At 49.1% G+C, this 19,710-nt stretch overlaps 1 protein-coding gene across 1 annotated transcript in view; it reads left to right on the forward strand.

The window, feature by feature from the left end:
- ZNF462 (zinc finger protein 462) overlaps positions 1-19,710 on the forward strand; it is a 133,329-nt gene that overhangs the window by 44,337 nt on the left and 69,282 nt on the right. The window contains 5 exon segments of the mRNA XM_057313646.1: positions 9,761-10,010; positions 10,562-11,972; positions 11,974-16,165; positions 16,964-17,128; positions 18,923-19,026. Of these exon segments, the coding sequence (XP_057169629.1) occupies positions 9,791-10,010; positions 10,562-11,972; positions 11,974-16,165; positions 16,964-17,128; positions 18,923-19,026 (6,092 nt within the window). The 5' untranslated portion in view covers positions 9,761-9,790.

A 19,710-nucleotide genomic window follows, 5' to 3' on the forward strand; every position in this document is an offset into this window, starting at 1 on the left:
GCATATCTTCTCCTGAAAAGGAGGCATGTGCACAGTCATGCATCCAACAATTCTCATCAGGACCAGATCTGTGCTGGGCCCTGGGGGTGTAAGAACCAAAAGGAACACATGACTTGTCCTCTGAAGAGTGATTTTGAGTAGCCTGGGGCCCCATCTCTTTGAAAGAAGATAATTTTACATATTGAAGAGCAGAAATGTGCATTATGTTTTCCACAGAAATTTTAGTTGGAGGCCACATGTTAAGTGTAGAACTTGACATTTTTAATGACACTGACCCCTTACCCTCAAAGCCCATGCGTGGGATCATCAACAGTGCAAGGGCCTTATCACTGAAGAAAGATGGACCAGTCACTCACCTTCATCTTACATTTTTTTTTCTTGAAAAATTTTTAGTAAAATACCCAAATCAGAAAAATAAAACTAAAAACCTGTGATCTGTGACATGAAGACTACTAAGATCATTTAGAATCATAGAATCATAAAATCTCTGAGCTGGGAGAGAATTTGCTGATCATCTAGTTCAGAGATTCCCTGGCCAGGACCCCGTGGAAGGGCTACAAAGGCAGGTGGGTTATATACAGAGATTGAAAATAACCCACAGACCAACCACTTGTGAAAAGGTTTCCAACTTCTGTGCAATTGACATTTTAGACCAGATCATTCTTTGTTGTGGGGACTGTCCGGTGCTTTGTGGAATGTTCAGCCACATCCTTGACCTCTACCCATTAGATGCCAATAGCACCCCAGTCTCTGGTTGTGAGACCAAAAATATCTTCAGAAACTCCCAAATATCCCTAGCCTGGGGAAGGGGGGGGGGGGTAGACAAAATTGCTCCTGGTTTGGACCACCACTGCTCTGTGCTAACATAGGTTTAGTAGAAGAATCTAATTCTCAGGACCACTCTTTTTATGTTTGACTGGAATCTTCAGAAGCTCTGACTCATTCATTCGTTCAACACATTTGCTGAACCCATTGTGTGAACTGTCCCCAGTGCTGAAGATACCAACATGAGTAGACAGGCATGGACTTGCTTTCAGGGTGCTTATGTTTTAGAGGAAGACAGACCAGAAACGGGCGTCTTGTCCGCAGTGAAAGAAATAAAGCAATAGAATGTGGTAGAGAGAAAGTGAGTGTGGTCAGGGTTGTGGAGAGGGGGCTTGATTTCATGGGGGGAGGTCAAGGGGGTGAGCAAATGTTAGATGGAGGTGTCAGGGAATGCCTCTTAGAGGTTAGAATCTTTGAGCCCAGACTTCAATGATGAGGCGTCAGCCGTGTAAAACTGCACATTTGTCTCTGAATAATAATAAAAGTAAAGGAGTGAATTAAGTCAGAAAAAAAATTCTTTCAGAGATGAGAAGGAAAACTTGTAAAACACTCCCTTTTTGTGTAAAAAGGTTGAATATCATAATCTAACTTCTTCATTTAGCAAAATGTCCCAGTAAAAGCTTCGAAAGACTTGCTCAAGGTGAAGGTGACAGGCAGAGTCATCACACCTGCTGTAAACATTGTTTTACTTGCTGGATAGGCATTTCTGTATCCTCATCACCTTTTCTTTTCTTTTCTTTTCTTTTCTTTTCTTTTCTTTTCTTTTCTTTTTTCTTTTCTTTTCTTTTCTTTTCTTTTCTTTTCTTTCTCTCCTTTCTTTCTTTTCTTTCTTTCTTTTTAGAGCAACCCAATAGTGAATAAGCTGAAAAAACTAAATTTGTTGGGCAAAAATGAGATTTATCATTAAGGGTTTACGGAATGTGGGGCTTGGCAGAGTACTGGAGCATTCTAGTGTTTTCACATGGTGAAAATTCTACTCTTGGTTTGACAGATGTCTTAACTTTCTGTTTAGAAGTTTAGGGGTTAGGTAGGAGAAGAAAGGGATAAAGAAAGGGGGGTTAATCAGAAGGGGGAATGAAGCATGAGAGACTGTGGACTCTGAGAAACAAACTGAGGGCTTCAGAGGGGAGGGGGTGGGGGAATGGCATAGACTGGTGATGGGTAGTAAGGCAGGGCACGTATTGCATGGTGCGCTGGGTGTTATATGCAACTAATGAATCATCGAACTTTACATGAAAAACCAGGGATGTACTGTATGGTGATTAACATAATATAATAAAAAATATTTTAAAAAATAGAAGTTTAGGGGTGCATTGGTTTTTAGGAGTAAACTTACTTGCTAAAAGTAGATTGGACATTGCAAGAGAAAAATTCCTTGCCTGTCTTTTTTTTAAATTCCTAATTCTTGGGTATTTGCCAGTTCCATACATAAACACATACTGTGTTTTTCCTATTATAGGATTCCATTAATTTGTTGGAACAGCCAATGGATGTGAATGGGCCAGTTGGTTAGCTTAGTAAGGAGGAAGGACAGCCTCTGATAGCTTCTGCTGTAGGTGGAGGCCAAGAGGAGAAAAGAAAAACAAAACAAAGCAAAAAACCCAGCCCACAGTCTCCTCGGTCAGGAGGATCTGAACGTGTCTGTGATCCACGGAGGCCCTGCCATTGTTTACCTTTCTAGAAAGGAGTCTGCTGATGGTTTTCATCCTGAAGGGTTAGTTAGATCAGGAACCAGGGTTTGGAGAAAGACAGGCAGACCCAGGTGCCAGGCTCGTGTAGTCAGTTTTGTCAGATACAAAACATGAGGCTGGAAAGGTCGTTGCCGCGCTTGGACCCCGCCCTTGCGCGCCTCCAATAGGGGCAAACGTGGGATAATTCACATCTGAAGGAAGCGACTTGTCTGAATTTTCTGAGCGAACCGTGTACAGAAGGCAATGTGCAAGCGTCGGAGGGATTAGATTGGGATTTTTGTGGGCTTTTCCCCTACCTAAAAGAGTTCTTGTAGCAAAACTTTCTTATCCTCTCCACAAGTCAACTGCCATACCCCAGTTTTCTGTTTTGTTCTGTTCTGTTCTTCTCTGAGCGGTAATAGAGAACAAGGTAAATTGTTAAAATGGTGTCTGGATCCAGTCACCGAAACCGTGGAATTTAGACTGTGTGTGGTTGGCCAGACCTGCGCCAGGGACGGTTACAGCTGCAAAGACATGCTCAACGCCTGAGGTCAGTCAGGCTCTCCCAGCCACAGAGGAGGGACTCCTCCATGCCTGGCGTGGTCTCTCACGATGTGAAAGACGAGTTTCACTCCAGCGTCTGCTTACTCTGCGTCTCCATCAGTTCTGTAATGAAGACCCAGCCGCGTATCTGCAACTTCCCTTTAATTTTACCAGTTTGATAATGAGAGTTCTTGTAGTGTGGAAAGTGTCTGTGGAGACCCAGCCAGCATTCTGAGAGTCTCTAGGGGAACACCATGATTTTCCGTCTCTGCCGTTTGGGTGCGGACTGGCCCCCCAGGAGAGAAATCCGTTATCTCTTGTTCTCAGTGCCAGGGCGAGAATGGCCTCAGAGTTTCCAGGGAACTTCCTGATGGGCCCATGACATTTCAGAGACTTCATTCAACACCAAGAATGGCTTTCCGTCATCTGGAAGAACAAGATGAGCTGGGGTCTCGTTTGTTACGGTTGCGTTTTGAGCGTTTTGGTGTGAAGGGGGCGTCTTGGTTTGTTTTGTTTCTCAAGGAGAATATTGTCAGGACGCTTCTCAGAATTAGACTTATCTGGCGAACTGCAGGTTCCCCTTTACAGACAATGAAGTCTAAAGCTACTGAGATACCACCCTGCTTCCTCCCTTTCTTTTCTAGTCCCTTCTCTCCTCTTTTATCTCCTTGTTCAAATCACACGCTTCCTTTTCTAAGGACAGGAGAGCTGGCAGGCTGCCGATTGGCCTGTTGGCCTCAATTAGCCTTATATCATTGCAAAGGAATGCATGAATTCTCCAGAAGGTATGTACTATCTCTTTCTGTGTTAGACACTCACTACCTGCTTTCATAACAGGTCACTCAGCCAGAATTGCTTCTTATTTACATATCTGACCGTTTTTTTAGTCACTTAGATTACATCCCTGGATGCTCATCTCATTTTAATGACGATCCCAAAGACATCTGTATGAGATAGTGCTCAACATGTCCTGTAACGCTTGAAAACTTTATGCAGAGCAAAGCTAAAACCAGAGATGACCTGCAAAGGACCATCGGTGGCCAGAAGGCGAGTGGGTTATTAATCTGCCTGCTTCAGACTTGTGCTGATGTACAAGGTCCGCAGATGGACCGGGCTGACCACACAGAACAGAGGCGACGTGCATTGGCAGGACTCAGGGCCTCCTGGTATTTCTCTGCTAGCATTTAAATTCAGTCTCATATTGGGGGTTACATATGTGATTGCAAATTAATCCTTTCTCTTCTGAAAATTTGGTTTTGAAGAACAGCTGTGTCTCCCTTCTGAATTCCTTAATTATTTATCCTCCCTGATATGTTAAACCTTTCATTAGTGTGGTGAATTGCCAAGAGTACACAGAACTGCTTAGATCATGAGGCAAACAGTATAAACACTGGATAGGACATTTGAAGACACCACGTGGCGAGCCAGGATCTCTAGTGGTCCCGCATGCTATGGGATCGATGGAGGTAGCTTGCTGTCCGGAGTTCTTTGTTGGTTTATTTTGCTGGCTTATTTTATTATTATTAGTTTGTTAACTAAGCATGGGGGGAGTACATAAATCATTTGTACTTCTTCGGAAGGGGCTGACTGTGCTCTGGTAGAGTCCCTGTCAAGTTTGGCGTGCACATGCTCATATCCGAGGTCAAATTAAATCAGTAAAATTAATTAATTTCGTACATACAGAGAGAGAGAGAGATAGTCTTCGCTTGCGTTTGTCACCTTGATCCTGCAACTACTGTTCCTGTCCCTGGAAGGAAGGTTCACCTCAGTCTCTTTTGGAAAGATGCTTTAAATGATTCTTAAATTACTAGAACTCCCACTTTGACCGTGATAAGGGTAAGTGATAAGTAGTGATGGAGAACACCCCTTGTTGTCAGAGTAGCGACCCACCTCCACCAAGTGCATGAGTTAGTGGGTTCCCCCCATTTTGCATCCTCAGCTTGAAAATTCTTCCTTCCTCCCAAACCATGGCAGTGCTGGGGTTTACCGTTAGAAATGCTAACCTCCGAACACCCTCCCCCCGCCCCCAGCTCTTTGACCTCACCCTGTCGGCTGTTTCCGATCTGCAAATACGTTCGTAGAGTGATCTTCAGGTTCCTGATGTTTCTGACTTTCTAGCTGCACTATTCCAGAGTTGATGCATTCCACTACCAGTCCTGGGATAATTGGTTTTTCCATTCATTGGAAAGTAGGAGAAGCACAAACAACAGGTGCGAACTCAGACCTTTTATTAGAACTGTGATGCAGGAGAACTGGGGAGCTCAGTGTCTTAGAAATGAAACTAGGTTTCTGGAGTGGACAGAGGAAAAGCACCTTATGGTGTTTCTGGTTCTATTTCTCAAAGGCTTTGAAGGTTATAATTAGTTGCCGCTGAATCCCTGTGGCCGTGGCGCTTCCCAGCTTTATTTCTGGTCTGCAGTCCTTCAGTCAGAGAACAGGCTCGATCCAGGCAAGGCCTGCAGGTTTTAATTCGGGCACTTCCTGGAGACAGTTGGGACTTTGACTTGAAGACCATGTTTATGCACGCCTGGAGAACAGTGATCGTCAAGCCGCCCTGGGCGAGGGTTGATGGTGGCCGGGTGGTGAGAACACCGTGAACCATCAAGGGTGCCTCCCCCTCTCCAGGTACGTCTGGGCTGTGAGCGGGAGAAGGACACACTGTGAAGCTGCGGGTTGTCCCCTCTCACCGTCACTGAGGCATGATGGCTCCCCGGGACCCTGAACACAGAAAGTGGGTGTGCAGCTGGTGTAAACGAGAAGCAGCCTGTGTCCATACTCTCCCTTTCCCCTTTCTCAAATGTATAATCCAGATCTGGAGCAAGATCTCTGGGTTTTCTTTAACGGATGTCTTCAAGCATTTGTCAGATGCGGAGAATTGGATTTAGGGGTTCTCATCCAAACCCCACCTTGTGACATCCCCAAAGTAGAAATGGAAACGGAACAAACCGGCCATGGGTAATAAGTGGTACTGAAGAGCATTGAATAATTCGCATGGTCTGGGGGAGTTTCGTGCGTGTTGGGAGGACTGATCACGTTCGGCACTAGGGTATTAGAGAATGAATCCATAGTCCCCAAGCACATCTCCTCGTGGCTGGTGCTTAGAGTCTGGTCCTCTATGCCTATTTGACCTTGAGGGGCCTGGGAATACTGCCTGGGGGGGGGGAGGGGTTCGGACATGGGGGTGCTTGTTTGATTTGTAGACTCACCCCATGACCTTCTGAAATAGCATTTCTTTTTAGTTAGTTCCGAAGCTTCCTCTTCTGCTTTTGATTTTGCTGATTGGGTCAGTGTGGAAAAAAAAAAAAAAAGTATTGCTAATCTCATTATGACAGTATTTTTAAATGAAGTAAGTAGATAGGAGATCAGGGCTTTTAGCTTTAAATCATAATTTTGGAGCAGATGGGCATCTAGCTGTCTTTGAGGGTTGCTGCTCTTTCTGGGTGGGTGAAGCAGTCAGATACACAGAGCTGTTTCTCCTCTTTCCCCTGGTTGTGGGTTTCTCAGAGGATTACCATCTGCTGTGAAAACATAGTCTAGTTGATGGATGGGTCATCCTCGGGTCTGGCTTTCTTTGTCTCCTGTGCTCCCCCATTCCTTTCTTCTCCCCCCGCTCTCACTTTTTGCACGTGTGCGTGGCCTCGGTCTCATCAACACATCGAGTTTCTGTGTCTTTGCTTGTTGAGGCCATGCTGGAAGTTTCGGTTTTCTTCTTCTGTCAGCGTCTTCAGGAGAACTGTGCACACAAAGGCAGAATGGCTTTCACAGGAGGCTCCGTCCTCCTTTCCGTGCTTGGTGCAGACCTCACATTGAAGGCCCCTCCGCTGTACCTGACGCCGGTTCTCTCAGCAGCCTGGAGATTAACCTCTTCTAAGGCTCTGAGCTATTTTTGAGGTAGAGACTGCAACAACATTAAAGCTAGAACCCATTAGGAAATCACTTTCATCATCTCTTCTTTTTCCAAATCAGTGGGTTTTTTTTTTTTCCTCATCTCATGACCCTTTAATCTCCTTTGTAGCAGAACAAGGAGACTGTTGGTTTGTGTTTGCATCCAGCGAAGTTAGAATCCTTGATAACAGCTTCCGAAGACACCAAGATATTAGAGAACTGCATAGAGAGATGAATTTCATGTCTGGGTGGATGACTTAATGCTGAAGGGGCCCTGCTTTCCTTGTGCAGAACCATAATTTTTGTTGATGTTGTGCAAACCAGGCTCAAAATTTCCAAAAGACACACAGCAGAAAGCCTTTTGTTGCATTATTTCTAAAGGCTTGAAGTTTTGAAGGGAAGAGATTTTGTTTTCCTCTCGGGCTACACAATGGAGCTTTCAGAGAACCTCTTTTAAAAGGAATAGCTACAGCCTTTGTGTTGAAGGGTGTGTCTGTTGGCAGGGTCCGCTGATGCAGACAGACTGGCTGGTGATTAACAAAGGTCATTAGACTTTGGAATCTGGCAAGCAGAGTCGGATGGTATGTCTTCTGTGTGTGGAAGGACGACTCCCAAGAAGCCAAGGCATTCTGGAGGTCCCCCCAGCCCACCCCCAAATCCTGCTGTAGAACAGGGTCTGGTCCAGGATCGTCCTGCAATAACCGGTTAGCTCTTCTGGGACTAACGAACAAGCTTATCAATCATGGGATAAAAGAACCTTCGGAGATCTTGGTGAATGACATTTGAGGAGGAGAAAGGTGCTGCTTTTCGGAAAGCAATGAAAACAGTTCATTCTTTGTTGAGAGGAGAAGAGCATAGGAGGAGCCCAGCCTGTTCTTCTACTGCTCATTTCTGATTGTCAGCCTAGCAGAATCCCAGAGAAGCCATGTTGTGCACGGAAGAGAAGCTCTGAGCTAAAATGGCTGCTCCTAAAGCTCAGAGGACTAGGGCAGCTTAGTGAGTCTTAGAGCTTCAGTGACGCAGGAGCTCATATCTCTTGAAAGTGTGATAAACACATTCAGCAGAGCTGTGGCTTGTTTGGCTGAGATGAAAGGGCTAGGCTTGGGGGATGGGGAGTGCACACTGGATGATCTGCTTTTTTCTGTGAAGTGTTCTAAATGCAGGAGTCGTCTGCACCATGGAAAAATTTGTTTTCAGGTCTAATGGACTGTGCGAAAGGAGAAGTGGGGTGGGGCCTCAGTGACTGCTGTAATTTGATCCAGAGCTGATAGCAACCTCTTCCACACAATTTGGGTTGGTGCTTAGGCATAAAAGCTTGTGTATCTCGAATATTGAGACTTAGTTAGCTGAAAAGACTCTGGTGCACAGTTCAGTGTTTATTGAAAAAGGATAAATTGCTGGGTGAAAGAAGAGGAGGTAAATATCTGTGTCTCACTCTGCGAGCTCAGTCTGTCTAGAGCTGGACTTGCCAGAAGGTATTTTAGCAGGCTATCAGCAGGAGAATTCTTTCATAGAAAATCCACCCGCCATGGCTGCTTTCTCTACATTTGACGTATTACTCGACTTTGTTCCTCCTGCAGAAACAGTTTACCTTTTGCCATAAAGGTATTGAAAGTTGCTGTACAGTACAAGTATAGAAAGATTTGGCTTTGGTTTTAGTTCTTGGACTTCTGGTTCTAGATTACAGTGACTCTGTAAGAGTTTGTGGTGAGCTCAGTGAAGTCACTCACTGATGAAGATAATAACTGGGTATCTCAACTCAAGAAATGTATTACGGATGGGACAGACTACACCTTCTAATACATTTTTAACTGCTTAATGATGAGCCTCTCCATTGAGTTAGTGTGAAGCTATGTTTCTCGGTCACACAGTGAAGAATGGAATGAAGGTAATTGGGGCAAGTTTTGCTTTATTCTACCCCAGGTTTATGGCTTTTTGCAGGCAAGTATACACTTCATGTTTGTGAAGGAGAGCCGCAGGAAAAGAAAGAGTCACGACTTAGAAGTCCCTCTTCAAAACTGTGTCTGTTACCTTAATGTAAACCGAGGCACCAAAGTGCAACCTTAAACTAGAAACTGGATTGTCATCTGAAGTTGGTGGTTGGAGAATCTCATGAGAAATAGTTTATGACCTAATTAGACTGGAGAAGCTGTTAGGTTATAATTGGTAGGTAGTAAAAGGCAAAATAACCATTCAGCTTATGAAACACATACACACACACACACACACACACACACACAACCAAACTGTTTGTGGGAAGGAGGAAAGAGGCGTACCCCAGTATCAGTTAAGATACTAGAATAATAAAAGGCATAATAAAAGCTCTCTATACCACCAGTCCAAGATTCAATACTATATTACCATTTGGGGATGAAACATCAGTGTTCTAATATTAAAACAGCTAACGAAGATTGAAATTTGTCCTTTTTTCAGTACAGACATCCTCTTTACTTCCGAGAAGGTTCTAGTTAAAAAAAAAAAAAAAAAAAAAAAAGCCCAAGCCAGAATCAAAATCAGTATCGACTTATCAAGAAATTCAGAAACTACTAAAACTTTTGAACTGTTAGGGGTTTCCCTGACAAATGGCACTTGGAGATGTACTTATATCAAACTGGAAAATGTTCATCTGGACCCTCCCCCCTTTGAAGTTATGAACTCAAGGACAATCCCAATTACGTCTGGTTGCATGTCTTTGGCCGGTGTTCCAACTGGCAAAGTTCAGTGAGAGAAATCGGCCGATACTAGAGATTTTTCTGTTAATGGACTTGGAGCCCCGTCGACTTGGGAGAGGCAACAAGGGCAGCTCTCACGGTGCTGTGTTCTGACTTCTGTCGCAGGTTCCTAATGTGAGAAGGTAGGCCCGGATCATGGAGGTGCTGCAGTGTGATGGCTGTGACTTCAGAGCCCCATCGTATGAAGACCTCAAGGCGCACATTCAGGATGTGCACACGGCATTTCTGCAGCCAACTGATGTTGCTGAAGACAGTGCTAATGAGCCACGGTCCGGGTCCATGAATGCCAGTAATCAGACGGAGGTGGAGTATTCTTCTATAAAGGACGAATTTGCGATCGCAGAGGATTTATCAGGTAGGTCTTCGCCGATCCTCGGCATATCTGATACAGTCTGTCACGCTCCTAGGTTCAGCCTGTAGCTGTGGGTCTTGGTATGTGGGGCTGCTTCAGAGTTTCTTGCTCTCTGCGAGCCATTTTTGCGATTGGGGCATCATGTTTCTCTTCTTGAGTGTCCTGTGTTATTGTCCTTTTTGCTTCCTTATGTCTCTTAGTTTCCCTTCCATTGGGAGAACAGGATCGTATCTTGCAGAGTTCTGGAATGAGTGTCGCGGTGTGTGGAATGCCGTCTTTTTATAGCTGTAGGGCACATTAGTGGGGAGATGAGGGGAGTATCGTTTCTAAAGCTGAGCACTGCGTCTTCATCTGTGAGAAGCTCTATGTGTGTGTTCGTTAGTGCTTCATTAATACTCTTCAGGGCCTCATCTTGAGATGTTAGGACTTTTGAATGTGATGTGTATTAATGAAGAAGAATTGAAAAGAAAAATTGCTTTGCATGATGGAATTTCTCAATTCTCTTTTGTTTGCTTTTCTGTTCTCACTTATACTACCTGATGCTTTCTCTTTAGGTCAAAATGCAACCGCACTGGGGGCCGGAAGCTACTATGGCCACAGTCCAGGATATTACGGTCAGCATATTGCCCCTAACCCCAAACCAACAAACAAGTTTTTTCAATGCAAGTTCTGCGTACGCTACTTCAGGTCAAAAAACCTCCTCATCGAACACACAAGGAAGGTCCACGGAGCTCAAGCTGAAGGGAGTTCGGCGGGCCCCCCTGTTCCAGGATCCTTAAACTATAATATCATGATGCACGAGGGATTTGGAAAGGTCTTCTCTTGCCAGTTTTGCACATACAAGTCACCGAGGAGGGCGAGAATAATTAAGCATCAGAAGATGTATCACAAAAACAATTTGAAGGAGACCACTGCTCCCCTCCCTGCCCCTGCTCCAATGCCAGACCCCGTGGTCCCACCCGTGTCCCTGCAGGACCCCTGCAAGGAACTGCCAGCAGAGGTCGTGGAGCGCAGCATCTTAGAGTCCATGGTCAAGCCTTTGACCAAGTCTCGAGGCAACTTCTGCTGCGAGTGGTGCAGCTACCAGACCCCCCGCCGAGAGCGCTGGTGTGACCACATGATGAAGAAGCACCGCAGCATGGTCAAGATCCTTTCCAGCCTCCGACAGCAGCAAGAAGGGACTAACCTCCCCGACGTGCAGAACAAAAGCGCCCCCAGCCCCACTTCCAATTCCACCTACCTGTCCATGAATGCTGCAAGCCGGGAGATGCCCAGCGCTAACGTCTCCAACTTCCGGGGCTCCGTCAGCAACTCCATCATGAGACCCAATTCTTCGTCCGCTTCCAAGTTCTCCCCCGTGTCTTACCCTCAGATGAAGCCGAAGTCCCCTCACAACTCTGGCCTCGTTAACTTGGCGGAGAGATCGCGTTACGGAATGGCCGACATGACCAATTCCTCTGCTGACCTGGAAACTAACAGCATGCTGAATGACTCCAGTTCTGATGACGAGTTGAATGAGATAGACAGCGAGAATGGCCTGAATGCCTTGGATCACCAGACATCAGGCATGTCTGCAGAGCAGCTGATGGGCTCAGATGGCAACAAGTTGTTGGAGACCAAGGGGATTCCGTTTAGAAGGTTCATGAATAGGTTCCAGTGCCCCTTTTGTCCTTTCCTCACTATGCATCGACGTAGCATCTCCCGTCACATAGAAAACATCCACTTGTCCGGAAAGACCGCTGTCTACAAATGTGACGAATGTCCGTTTACTTGCAAGAGCTCGTTGAAACTCGGGGCTCACAAACAGTGTCACACGGGTACAACGTCAGATTGGGATGCTGTGAATTCCCAGAGCGAAAGCATTTCTTCTTCCCTAAACGAAGGCGTCGTGTCTTACGAGAGCTCAAGCATCAACGGCAGAAAGTCGGGAGTCCTGCTGGATCCCTTGCAGCAGCAACAGCCGCCGCCCCCCGCCCCCGCCACCACCCCCACCTCCGTCTCAGCCGCAGCCCCCCCACCAGGTGCCACCCCAGCCTCAGCCCCAGCCTCCGCCGACGCAGCAGCCACAGCCGCCCGTGCCAGCCCCACCCCTGCACCCTTACAAATGCACCATGTGTAATTATTCCACCACGACTCTGAAAGGGCTACGGGTCCATCAGCAACACAAGCACTCGTTCTGCGACAACTTGCCAAAATTCGAGGGGCAGCCCTCAAGCCTGCCATTGGAGAGTGAGACAGACAGCCACCCCTCTTCCAGCAACACTGTGAAGAAAAGTCAGACCTCAATTCTTGGGTTGTCCTCCAAGAACAATTTTGTAGCTAAGGCCTCTAGGAAGCTCGCTAATGACTTTCCCCTCGATCTGTCACCCGTGAAGAAGAGAACGAGGATCGACGAGATCGCAAGCAACCTACAGAGCAAAATCAACCAAACGAAACAGCAGGAGGACGCGGTGATCAATGTGGAGGACGACGAGGAGGAGGAGGAAGACAACGAAGTGGAGATAGAGGTTGAGTTGGACCGGGAGGAAGAGCCGACGGAGCCGGTCATGGAGGTGTCCACAGCCTTCTCGGCCCAGCAGATTTGGGCGAGAGATGCCGGTGAGCCCCAGAAGGAGCCCAGCTTCCGAAGCATCGCCCACGATTACAACGCCACCAACGGGGCTGAGATTGAGCTCACGCTTTCTGAAGATGAAGAGGATTATTACGGCTCCTCGACAAACATGAAAGATCACCAGGTTTCCAACACCGCTCTGCTGAACACCCAGACTCCCATCTACGGGACCGAGCACAACAGCGAGAACACGGACTTCGGTGACTCCGGAAGGCTTTACTATTGCAAACACTGTGACTTTAACAACAAATCTGCCCGGAGTGTCAGCACCCACTACCAACGAATGCACCCGTACATCAAGTTCAGCTTCAGGTACATCTTGGACCCCAACGATCACAGTGCCGTGTACAGGTGCCTGGAGTGCTACATTGACTACACCAACTTCGAAGACCTACAGCAGCATTACGGCGAACACCACCCAGAAGCCATGAATGTACTCAACTTTGACCATTCGGACCTGATCTACCGGTGTCGGTTTTGTTCCTACACGAGCCCGAATGTCCGAAGCCTGATGCCGCATTACCAAAGAATGCATCCCACGGTCAAGATTAACAACGCGATGATATTTTCCAGCTACGTTGTGGAGCAGCAGGAAGGGCTGAATACGGAATCCCAGACACTGAGGGAGATTCTGAATTCGGCCCCCAAGAGCATGGCAACTTCCACTCCCGTGGCTCGCGGTGGCGGTCTGCCAGCTACATTTAATAAAAACACTCCTTCAAAGACCTTTACTCCAGAATGTGAAAATCAGAAGGACCCCTCAGTTAACACTGTTGTCGTTTACGATTGTGACGTGTGCTCGTTCGCAAGCCCCAACATGCATTCTGTCTTGGTTCATTATCAGAAGAAACACCCGGAAGAAAAGGCTTCCTACTTTAGGATCCAGAAAACCATGCGAATGGTGTCTGTGGACAGGGGCTCTGCCCTTTCTCAATTATCATTTGAGGTGGGTGCTCCAATGTCTCCCAAAATGTCCAACATGGGTTCCCCACCCCCCCCACAACCCCCGCCACCAGACCTCAGTACTGAGCTTTACTACTGCAAACACTGTTCCTACAGCAATCGGTCAGTTGTGGGAGTGCTTGTCCACTACCAGAAAAGACACCCAGAAATAAAGGTCACTGCCAAATATATCAGACAGGCTCCTCCCACAGCTGCAATGATGAGAGGGTCCGAGGGGCCCCAAGGCTCCCCTCGGCCACCCGCCCCCATGCAACAGCTGAACCGTAGCAGCTCTGAGCGAGACGGCCCTCCTGTGGAGAATGAGATGTTCTTTTGCCAGCACTGTGATTATGGCAACCGGACGGTCAAAGGTGTCCTCATTCACTATCAGAAGAAGCACCGAGACTTCAAGGCCAATGCAGACGTGATCCGGCAGCACACGGCCACCATCCGAAGCCTCTGTGACCGGAACCAGAAGAAGCCTGCCAGCTGTGTGCTCGTCGCCCCCTCCAGCGTGGAGCGGGACAAAGCCAAGCTGCGAGCGCTCAAGTGTAGGCAGTGCGCGTATACCTCCCCCTACTTCTATGCACTGAGGAAGCATATCAAGAAAGACCACCCTGCCCTGAAGGCCACGGTCACGTCCATCATGCGCTGGGCATTTCTAGATGGCTTGATAGAAGCTGGCTACCACTGCGAGTGGTGCATCTATTCGCACACAGAGCCCAACGGTCTGCTCCTGCATTACCAAAGGAGGCACCCAGAGCATTACGTCGACTACACTTACATGGCGACCAAACTCTGGGCGGGGCCGGACCCGTCCCCTCCCTCTCTCGCGATGCCTGCGGAAGCCAAAACATACAGATGCAGAGACTGTGTTTTCGAAGCCGTGTCCATCTGGGACATCACCAATCACTACCAGGCGTTCCACCCCTGGGCCATGAATGGTGATGAGTCGGTGCTGCTGGATATCATCAAGGAGAAAGACGCCATCGAGAACCCCCTCCCTCCCTCCGCCGAAGAGCTGGTGGGTCCTGTGAATTGTGAAAACAGCCTGCCCACTCCACTCCCCGAGCAGGACGCCGAATGCCCAGACGATGCGAGGCTTTCCCCAGAGAAAAGCATCCAGCTGGCTTCGGCCAACCCGGCCATATCGTCCACCCCGTACCAGTGCACGGTGTGCCAGTCTGAGTATAACAACCTGCACGGCCTTCTTACCCACTATGGGAAGAAGCACCCGGGCATGAAGGTGAAGGCGGCCGACTTCGCCCAGGACATCGACATTAACCCAGGAGCCGTCTACAAATGCAGGCACTGCCCGTACATCAACACCCGCATCCACGGCGTCCTGACCCACTACCAGAAGCGACACCCGGCCATCAAGGTGACCGCCGAGGACTTCGTGCATGACGTGGAGCAGTCTGCCGACATAGCCCAGAACGACGTGGAGGAGACGAGCCGGATCTTCAAGCAAGGGTACGGCGCCTACCGTTGCAAGCTGTGTCCATACACGCACGGCACGTTGGAGAAGCTCAAAATCCACTACGAGAAGTACCACAATCAGCCGGAGTTCGATGTCTTTTCCCAGTCGCCCCCGAAGCTGCCAGTCTCCCTCGAGCCCGAGATAACCACTGAAGTGAGCCCCTCCCAGGTCTCGGTCACCGAGGAGGAGGTGGGAGAGGAGCCCGTGTCCACGTCTCACTTCTCTACCTCGCACCTGGTCTCGCACACTGTGTTCCGGTGCCAGCTCTGCAAGTACTTCTGCTCCACGAGGAAGGGGATCGCCAGGCACTACCGCATCAAGCACAACAACGTCCGCGCCCAGCCGGAGGGCAAGAACAACCTCTTCAAGTGCGCCCTGTGCGCCTACACCAACCCCATCCGTAAAGGGCTGGCGGCCCACTACCAGAAGCGCCACGACATCGATGCCTATTACACCCACTGCCTGGCGGCCTCCCGGACCATCAGCGACAAGCCCAACAAGGTGATCATCCCGTCCCCGCCCAAGGACGACTCCCCGCAGCTCAGCGAGGAGCTCCGGCGGGCCGTGGAGAAGAAAAAGTGCTCGCTGTGCTCCTTCCAGTCCTTCAGCAAGAAGGGCATCGTGTCCCATTACATGAAGCGCCACCCGGGGGTGTTCCCGAAGAAGCAGCATGCCAGCAAGCTGGGGGGCTACTTCACGGCCGTCTACGCGGACGAGCACGAGAAGCCGATGCTGATGGAAGAGGAGGAGAGAGGCAGCTTCGAGAAAGCCGAGGTGGAGGGAAGTGAGGCGCAGGAGATCGAGTGGCTCCCGTTCCGCTGCATCAAGTGCTTCAAGCTGTCCTTCAGCACGGCCGAGCTGCTGTGCATGCATTACACTGACCACCACAGTCGGGACCTGAAGAGGGACTTTGTCATCCTGGGCGGCGGCCCCCGCTTGCAGAACCCCGCCTACCAGTGTAAGCACTGTGATAGCAAACTGCAAAGCACAGCGGAGCTGACCTCACACTTGAACATTCACAATGAGGAATTCCAGAAGCGTGCCAAACGTCAGGAGAGGAGGAAACAGCTTTTGAGCAAGCAGAAATATGCAGATGGTGCTTTTGCAGATTTCAAACAAGAGAGGGTAAGGCTATGTTTTGATTTCCCTTCCCCCAGGAGGCCTCTCGTCACTGGTACCCACATGCACGTCTTCGTTGCCAGCCAGACTGCTACAGGCTTCCTAGTGACTTAGCTTGCCAGAGAGCTCAATAAGTCAATTAAACGTTTCGAGCTTGATTATCCCCCATTCTATGCTCACCCTTCTCCACGGCCCCGCTCCCCTCCCTCCCACTCCTCCCAAGGCTCCCCAGGGGAGGGCTGGGGTGGTTTCTGTGTATCTCCTTCTGCCAAGTAGCCTTATCTGAGGCCTAGTTACACGACGACGCTCGCTCTCTTTCTAAGGCAGCTGTGGGCCGTCTCTTGGTATCACTAGCACCTCTCAGCCATGGTTTTGGTCTGCAGTGTCTGCTACATGGACCTGACATCTCCAGGAGTAGATTTTTTTTTTCTTTTTTTCTTTTTTCTTTTTTTCCCTTTTTCCGGTCAAGACGTTCGCTAATGGCGTAGCTATGCAACGTTTCACCTGCGTAGGTGACATTGGTTTGAAAACCACATAACCCCGTGGCCGTGACGATGAGGCTTCTCCACAGAAATCTTCTCTGCTCACAAGTTGTAACATATTTGGGCTCCAGAGACTTTTGCATAGTAGGCAGCGTGCCACGGCTCTGACGAATTCGTTCTGTAAAAATACTCCCGTCTCTCTCCCTTGGTTTTTAACCTGCTAATCCGCTTTGAAATAAAACCTGCTAGTAAGCTACGAGCGTAAATGCCGGCGTGCCGGGGCGGGCTCGGAGTACTGATGGCTACCACTGTATTTTACCAGCCTTTTGGTCACTTAGAAGAGGTGCCAAAGATCAAGGAGAGGAAGGTGGTGGGCTACAAGTGTAAATTCTGTGTGGAAGTGCATCCGACGCTCCGAGCCATCTGCAACCACCTCCGGAAGCACGTCCAGTACGGCAGCGTCCCGGCCGTGTCCGCCGCCGTGAAGGTGAGACGCGGGCGGGGGGACGTGTGCATGAGCGTCCCTGTGTGTGAGCCGTGCGAGTTACTGATTAACCCCCGTTGCTCAAAGCAGCTCAGGAAAGGGCGGCCCAGAACGTGGGCATTCCTGAGCTGTGCTTGGATCGGTCTGGCTTGTTTTGATTTTTTTGCAGGTTGGACCCTCTTCATCTTTCGTGTCTCGACCTGGTCGCGTTTCGATCTGGTTGCCTTCCACGCGGATAGTTTGGTGGAAACGGAAGATCCGGGCCTCTCGGTACAGGAGGCTTTGGGTCGCCCTTCTGTTCTGCATTTAGTGCCGTTAGGTGTTTGCTCTTCCAAGTTGCCCGAGCTCTTGAGAGGAATCAAGTGGGTCCTGTTCCCATCATCTTCTGCTCCTCCCACTGCCTGACTTCTTACTGTTCTCATCTGGCTGACGGTGCAGGGAGCCCAGGAGAATCTTTTACCTCTTATCCTGGGTCCTCTGAGGAGCGTAAGAAACATCTAAATCTACAAGCCTTCAAGTCACAGTAGGCCCCGAGAACCCCTTGACCTGATTTGGCTCCTTTGTCCCCTGGTCCCCGGATGTCGCTGACCAGTCAGTGCCTTCCCTCCTCCCCCGACTTGTATTAGGCTGCCCGTTTTGAACGTCGTAGTCCTGATAGCAGCCACTGTTTGAGTGAGCGAGCCACCATCCCTGCCTGCCAGGATAGGGCTAAGCACTGAACTTTGGGCAGAGATGTTAGTTAGGTCAGGGCTCGGCTCTTCCTCTGTAGATGTGTGAATACGTTTTGTCATCGGCCCTTCTCGATCTGGTGTCCTGTTTTGCCCACATAGCATGGACATAAAGTCTCTGCTTTCCTTCACTCAAGACCGAAGTCCCTCTGGCTCTCAGCAGAGCAGTGGCCTCCGGGGGCAGCGGCGGTCGGCTTCGTCCATGCCACCGTGGTGCGTCCCAGGCTCGTTTCCTGGAGTCGCTCGAGGGAGACAGAGCAGCTCTTCGTGTGTAATCAGTAACCTAAGGAGTCACCTCCAAACACGAGTGTCCTAAATCCAGGCTGCTCCTCACTTTTTTAAGTCGATTCTAAGCAGCCACCCCTACAGGGGTGAAGTCACCATATGCAGGGTGGGGAGGAACATGGGTGGCAGAGGGCAGGCTCCTTCCCTTCCCTGTGTTTCCCAAGGATGGCCCACGGCTCCTAGATGCCCAAACTACTCTGCTTTTTTTTTTTTCTCCCTCTTCCTTCCTTCCTTTCTTTTCTCTGAGCCATAACCCTAACCCTGCTTTATGTCAGTTCAGGTGGGATGGCAATTTGGATTTTCTTTCTAAGATGGGAGAGAAGTGAGTGAACAGTCTTCATGGTGGGAGAGCCCTCTCTCATGTTTCCCAGGCAGTAGCAGCCTATGCCCGGACATATTGCCCTCAAATTACCAGCACTGCATGAAGAAGAGCAAGCGGGTTTGCCCTCCCTCTAGGGGGAGCCAGAGAGGCAGGGGAGGAAGCTCTAACAGGAGATGCTGATGAATTTGGGAGAATGAAGGGAGAGGAGGAGAGCTGGAGACGATGATGATGGATATTTATTTTGTTGGTGGGGCATGTGTGTGTGTGTGGTTCTCTTAGCAGGAGGCCGAAGACCCTTCCCACTTGTTCCTGGATGGACTGGAAGCAGCCAAAGATGCCAGTGGCGCCCTGGCGGACCGGGTGGATGGTGAACACTGCTTGCTTGATGGAATGTTGGAGGATGGAACCCGGCCGGGGGGATACCATTGTAGTCAATGTGACAGAGTCCTGATGTCCATGCAGGGGCTGCGTTCTCATGAGAGGAGCCATCTGGCCCTGGCCATGTTTACCCGCGAGGACAAGTACAGCTGCCAGTATTGTTCCTTTGTTTCTGCTTTCAGGCACAAGTAAGTGCTGTCGCCTGCCTGCAGGGGGTGGCCGGGAGGAGAGAGGTGTCCTAGTGGAAGGCAGCTAAGCTGGAGCAGGGGAGAGGCGTGGGGGAGTCCGGGAGCCCCGCTCAGGGGTTCGTGCCTGCTGTTTAGCTGCTTAGGTTACCTCGGGCCTCAGTCACCCCGCCTGTCAAATGGGGCTAAGAGCACGAGGTTGCTTAACGTTAGACTTGGCAAATACATGCCTTTTTTAAAAAGTGCGCATTTTGGAGGCGCTGCTATGATGCACAAAAGACCAGAAAGTAGATGAATTTACTGGTGTATCTGTCAAACATTCATCCAGAACCTCATCGTCATTTGAGGAAATTCAGGTTCCATTTGGGAGATTAAGGGGCTAAGGAGGTAAAATTAGGACTATTCCCTCATGTGACCGAAGAATCATTGCTTGAGATTTTTTTTAAAAAGACCTTGAAAAGTAAGGAAGTGACTGATGCCAAGAGACTCTTGGAGGTACAGAGAGATTGAAGGAGCGGCCCGAGGCCCATCACAGCTTTGGAGTTGTAGATTTGGAGTATTGTGACAGGCTTTTGGGGGTGACGGGAAGGGGGATGGTTCTAAGAAGAAACCACTTTTGTTGCCTTTCTCTGGGAACTGTCTGAGAGAGAGAACATGGTCAATAAATGTGTGCCACCATCTTGGATG

This window comes from Ursus arctos, unplaced genomic scaffold (genome assembly GCF_023065955.2).
Source record: "Ursus arctos isolate Adak ecotype North America unplaced genomic scaffold, UrsArc2.0 scaffold_18, whole genome shotgun sequence".
Lineage (NCBI taxonomy): Eukaryota > Metazoa > Chordata > Mammalia > Carnivora > Ursidae > Ursus > Ursus arctos.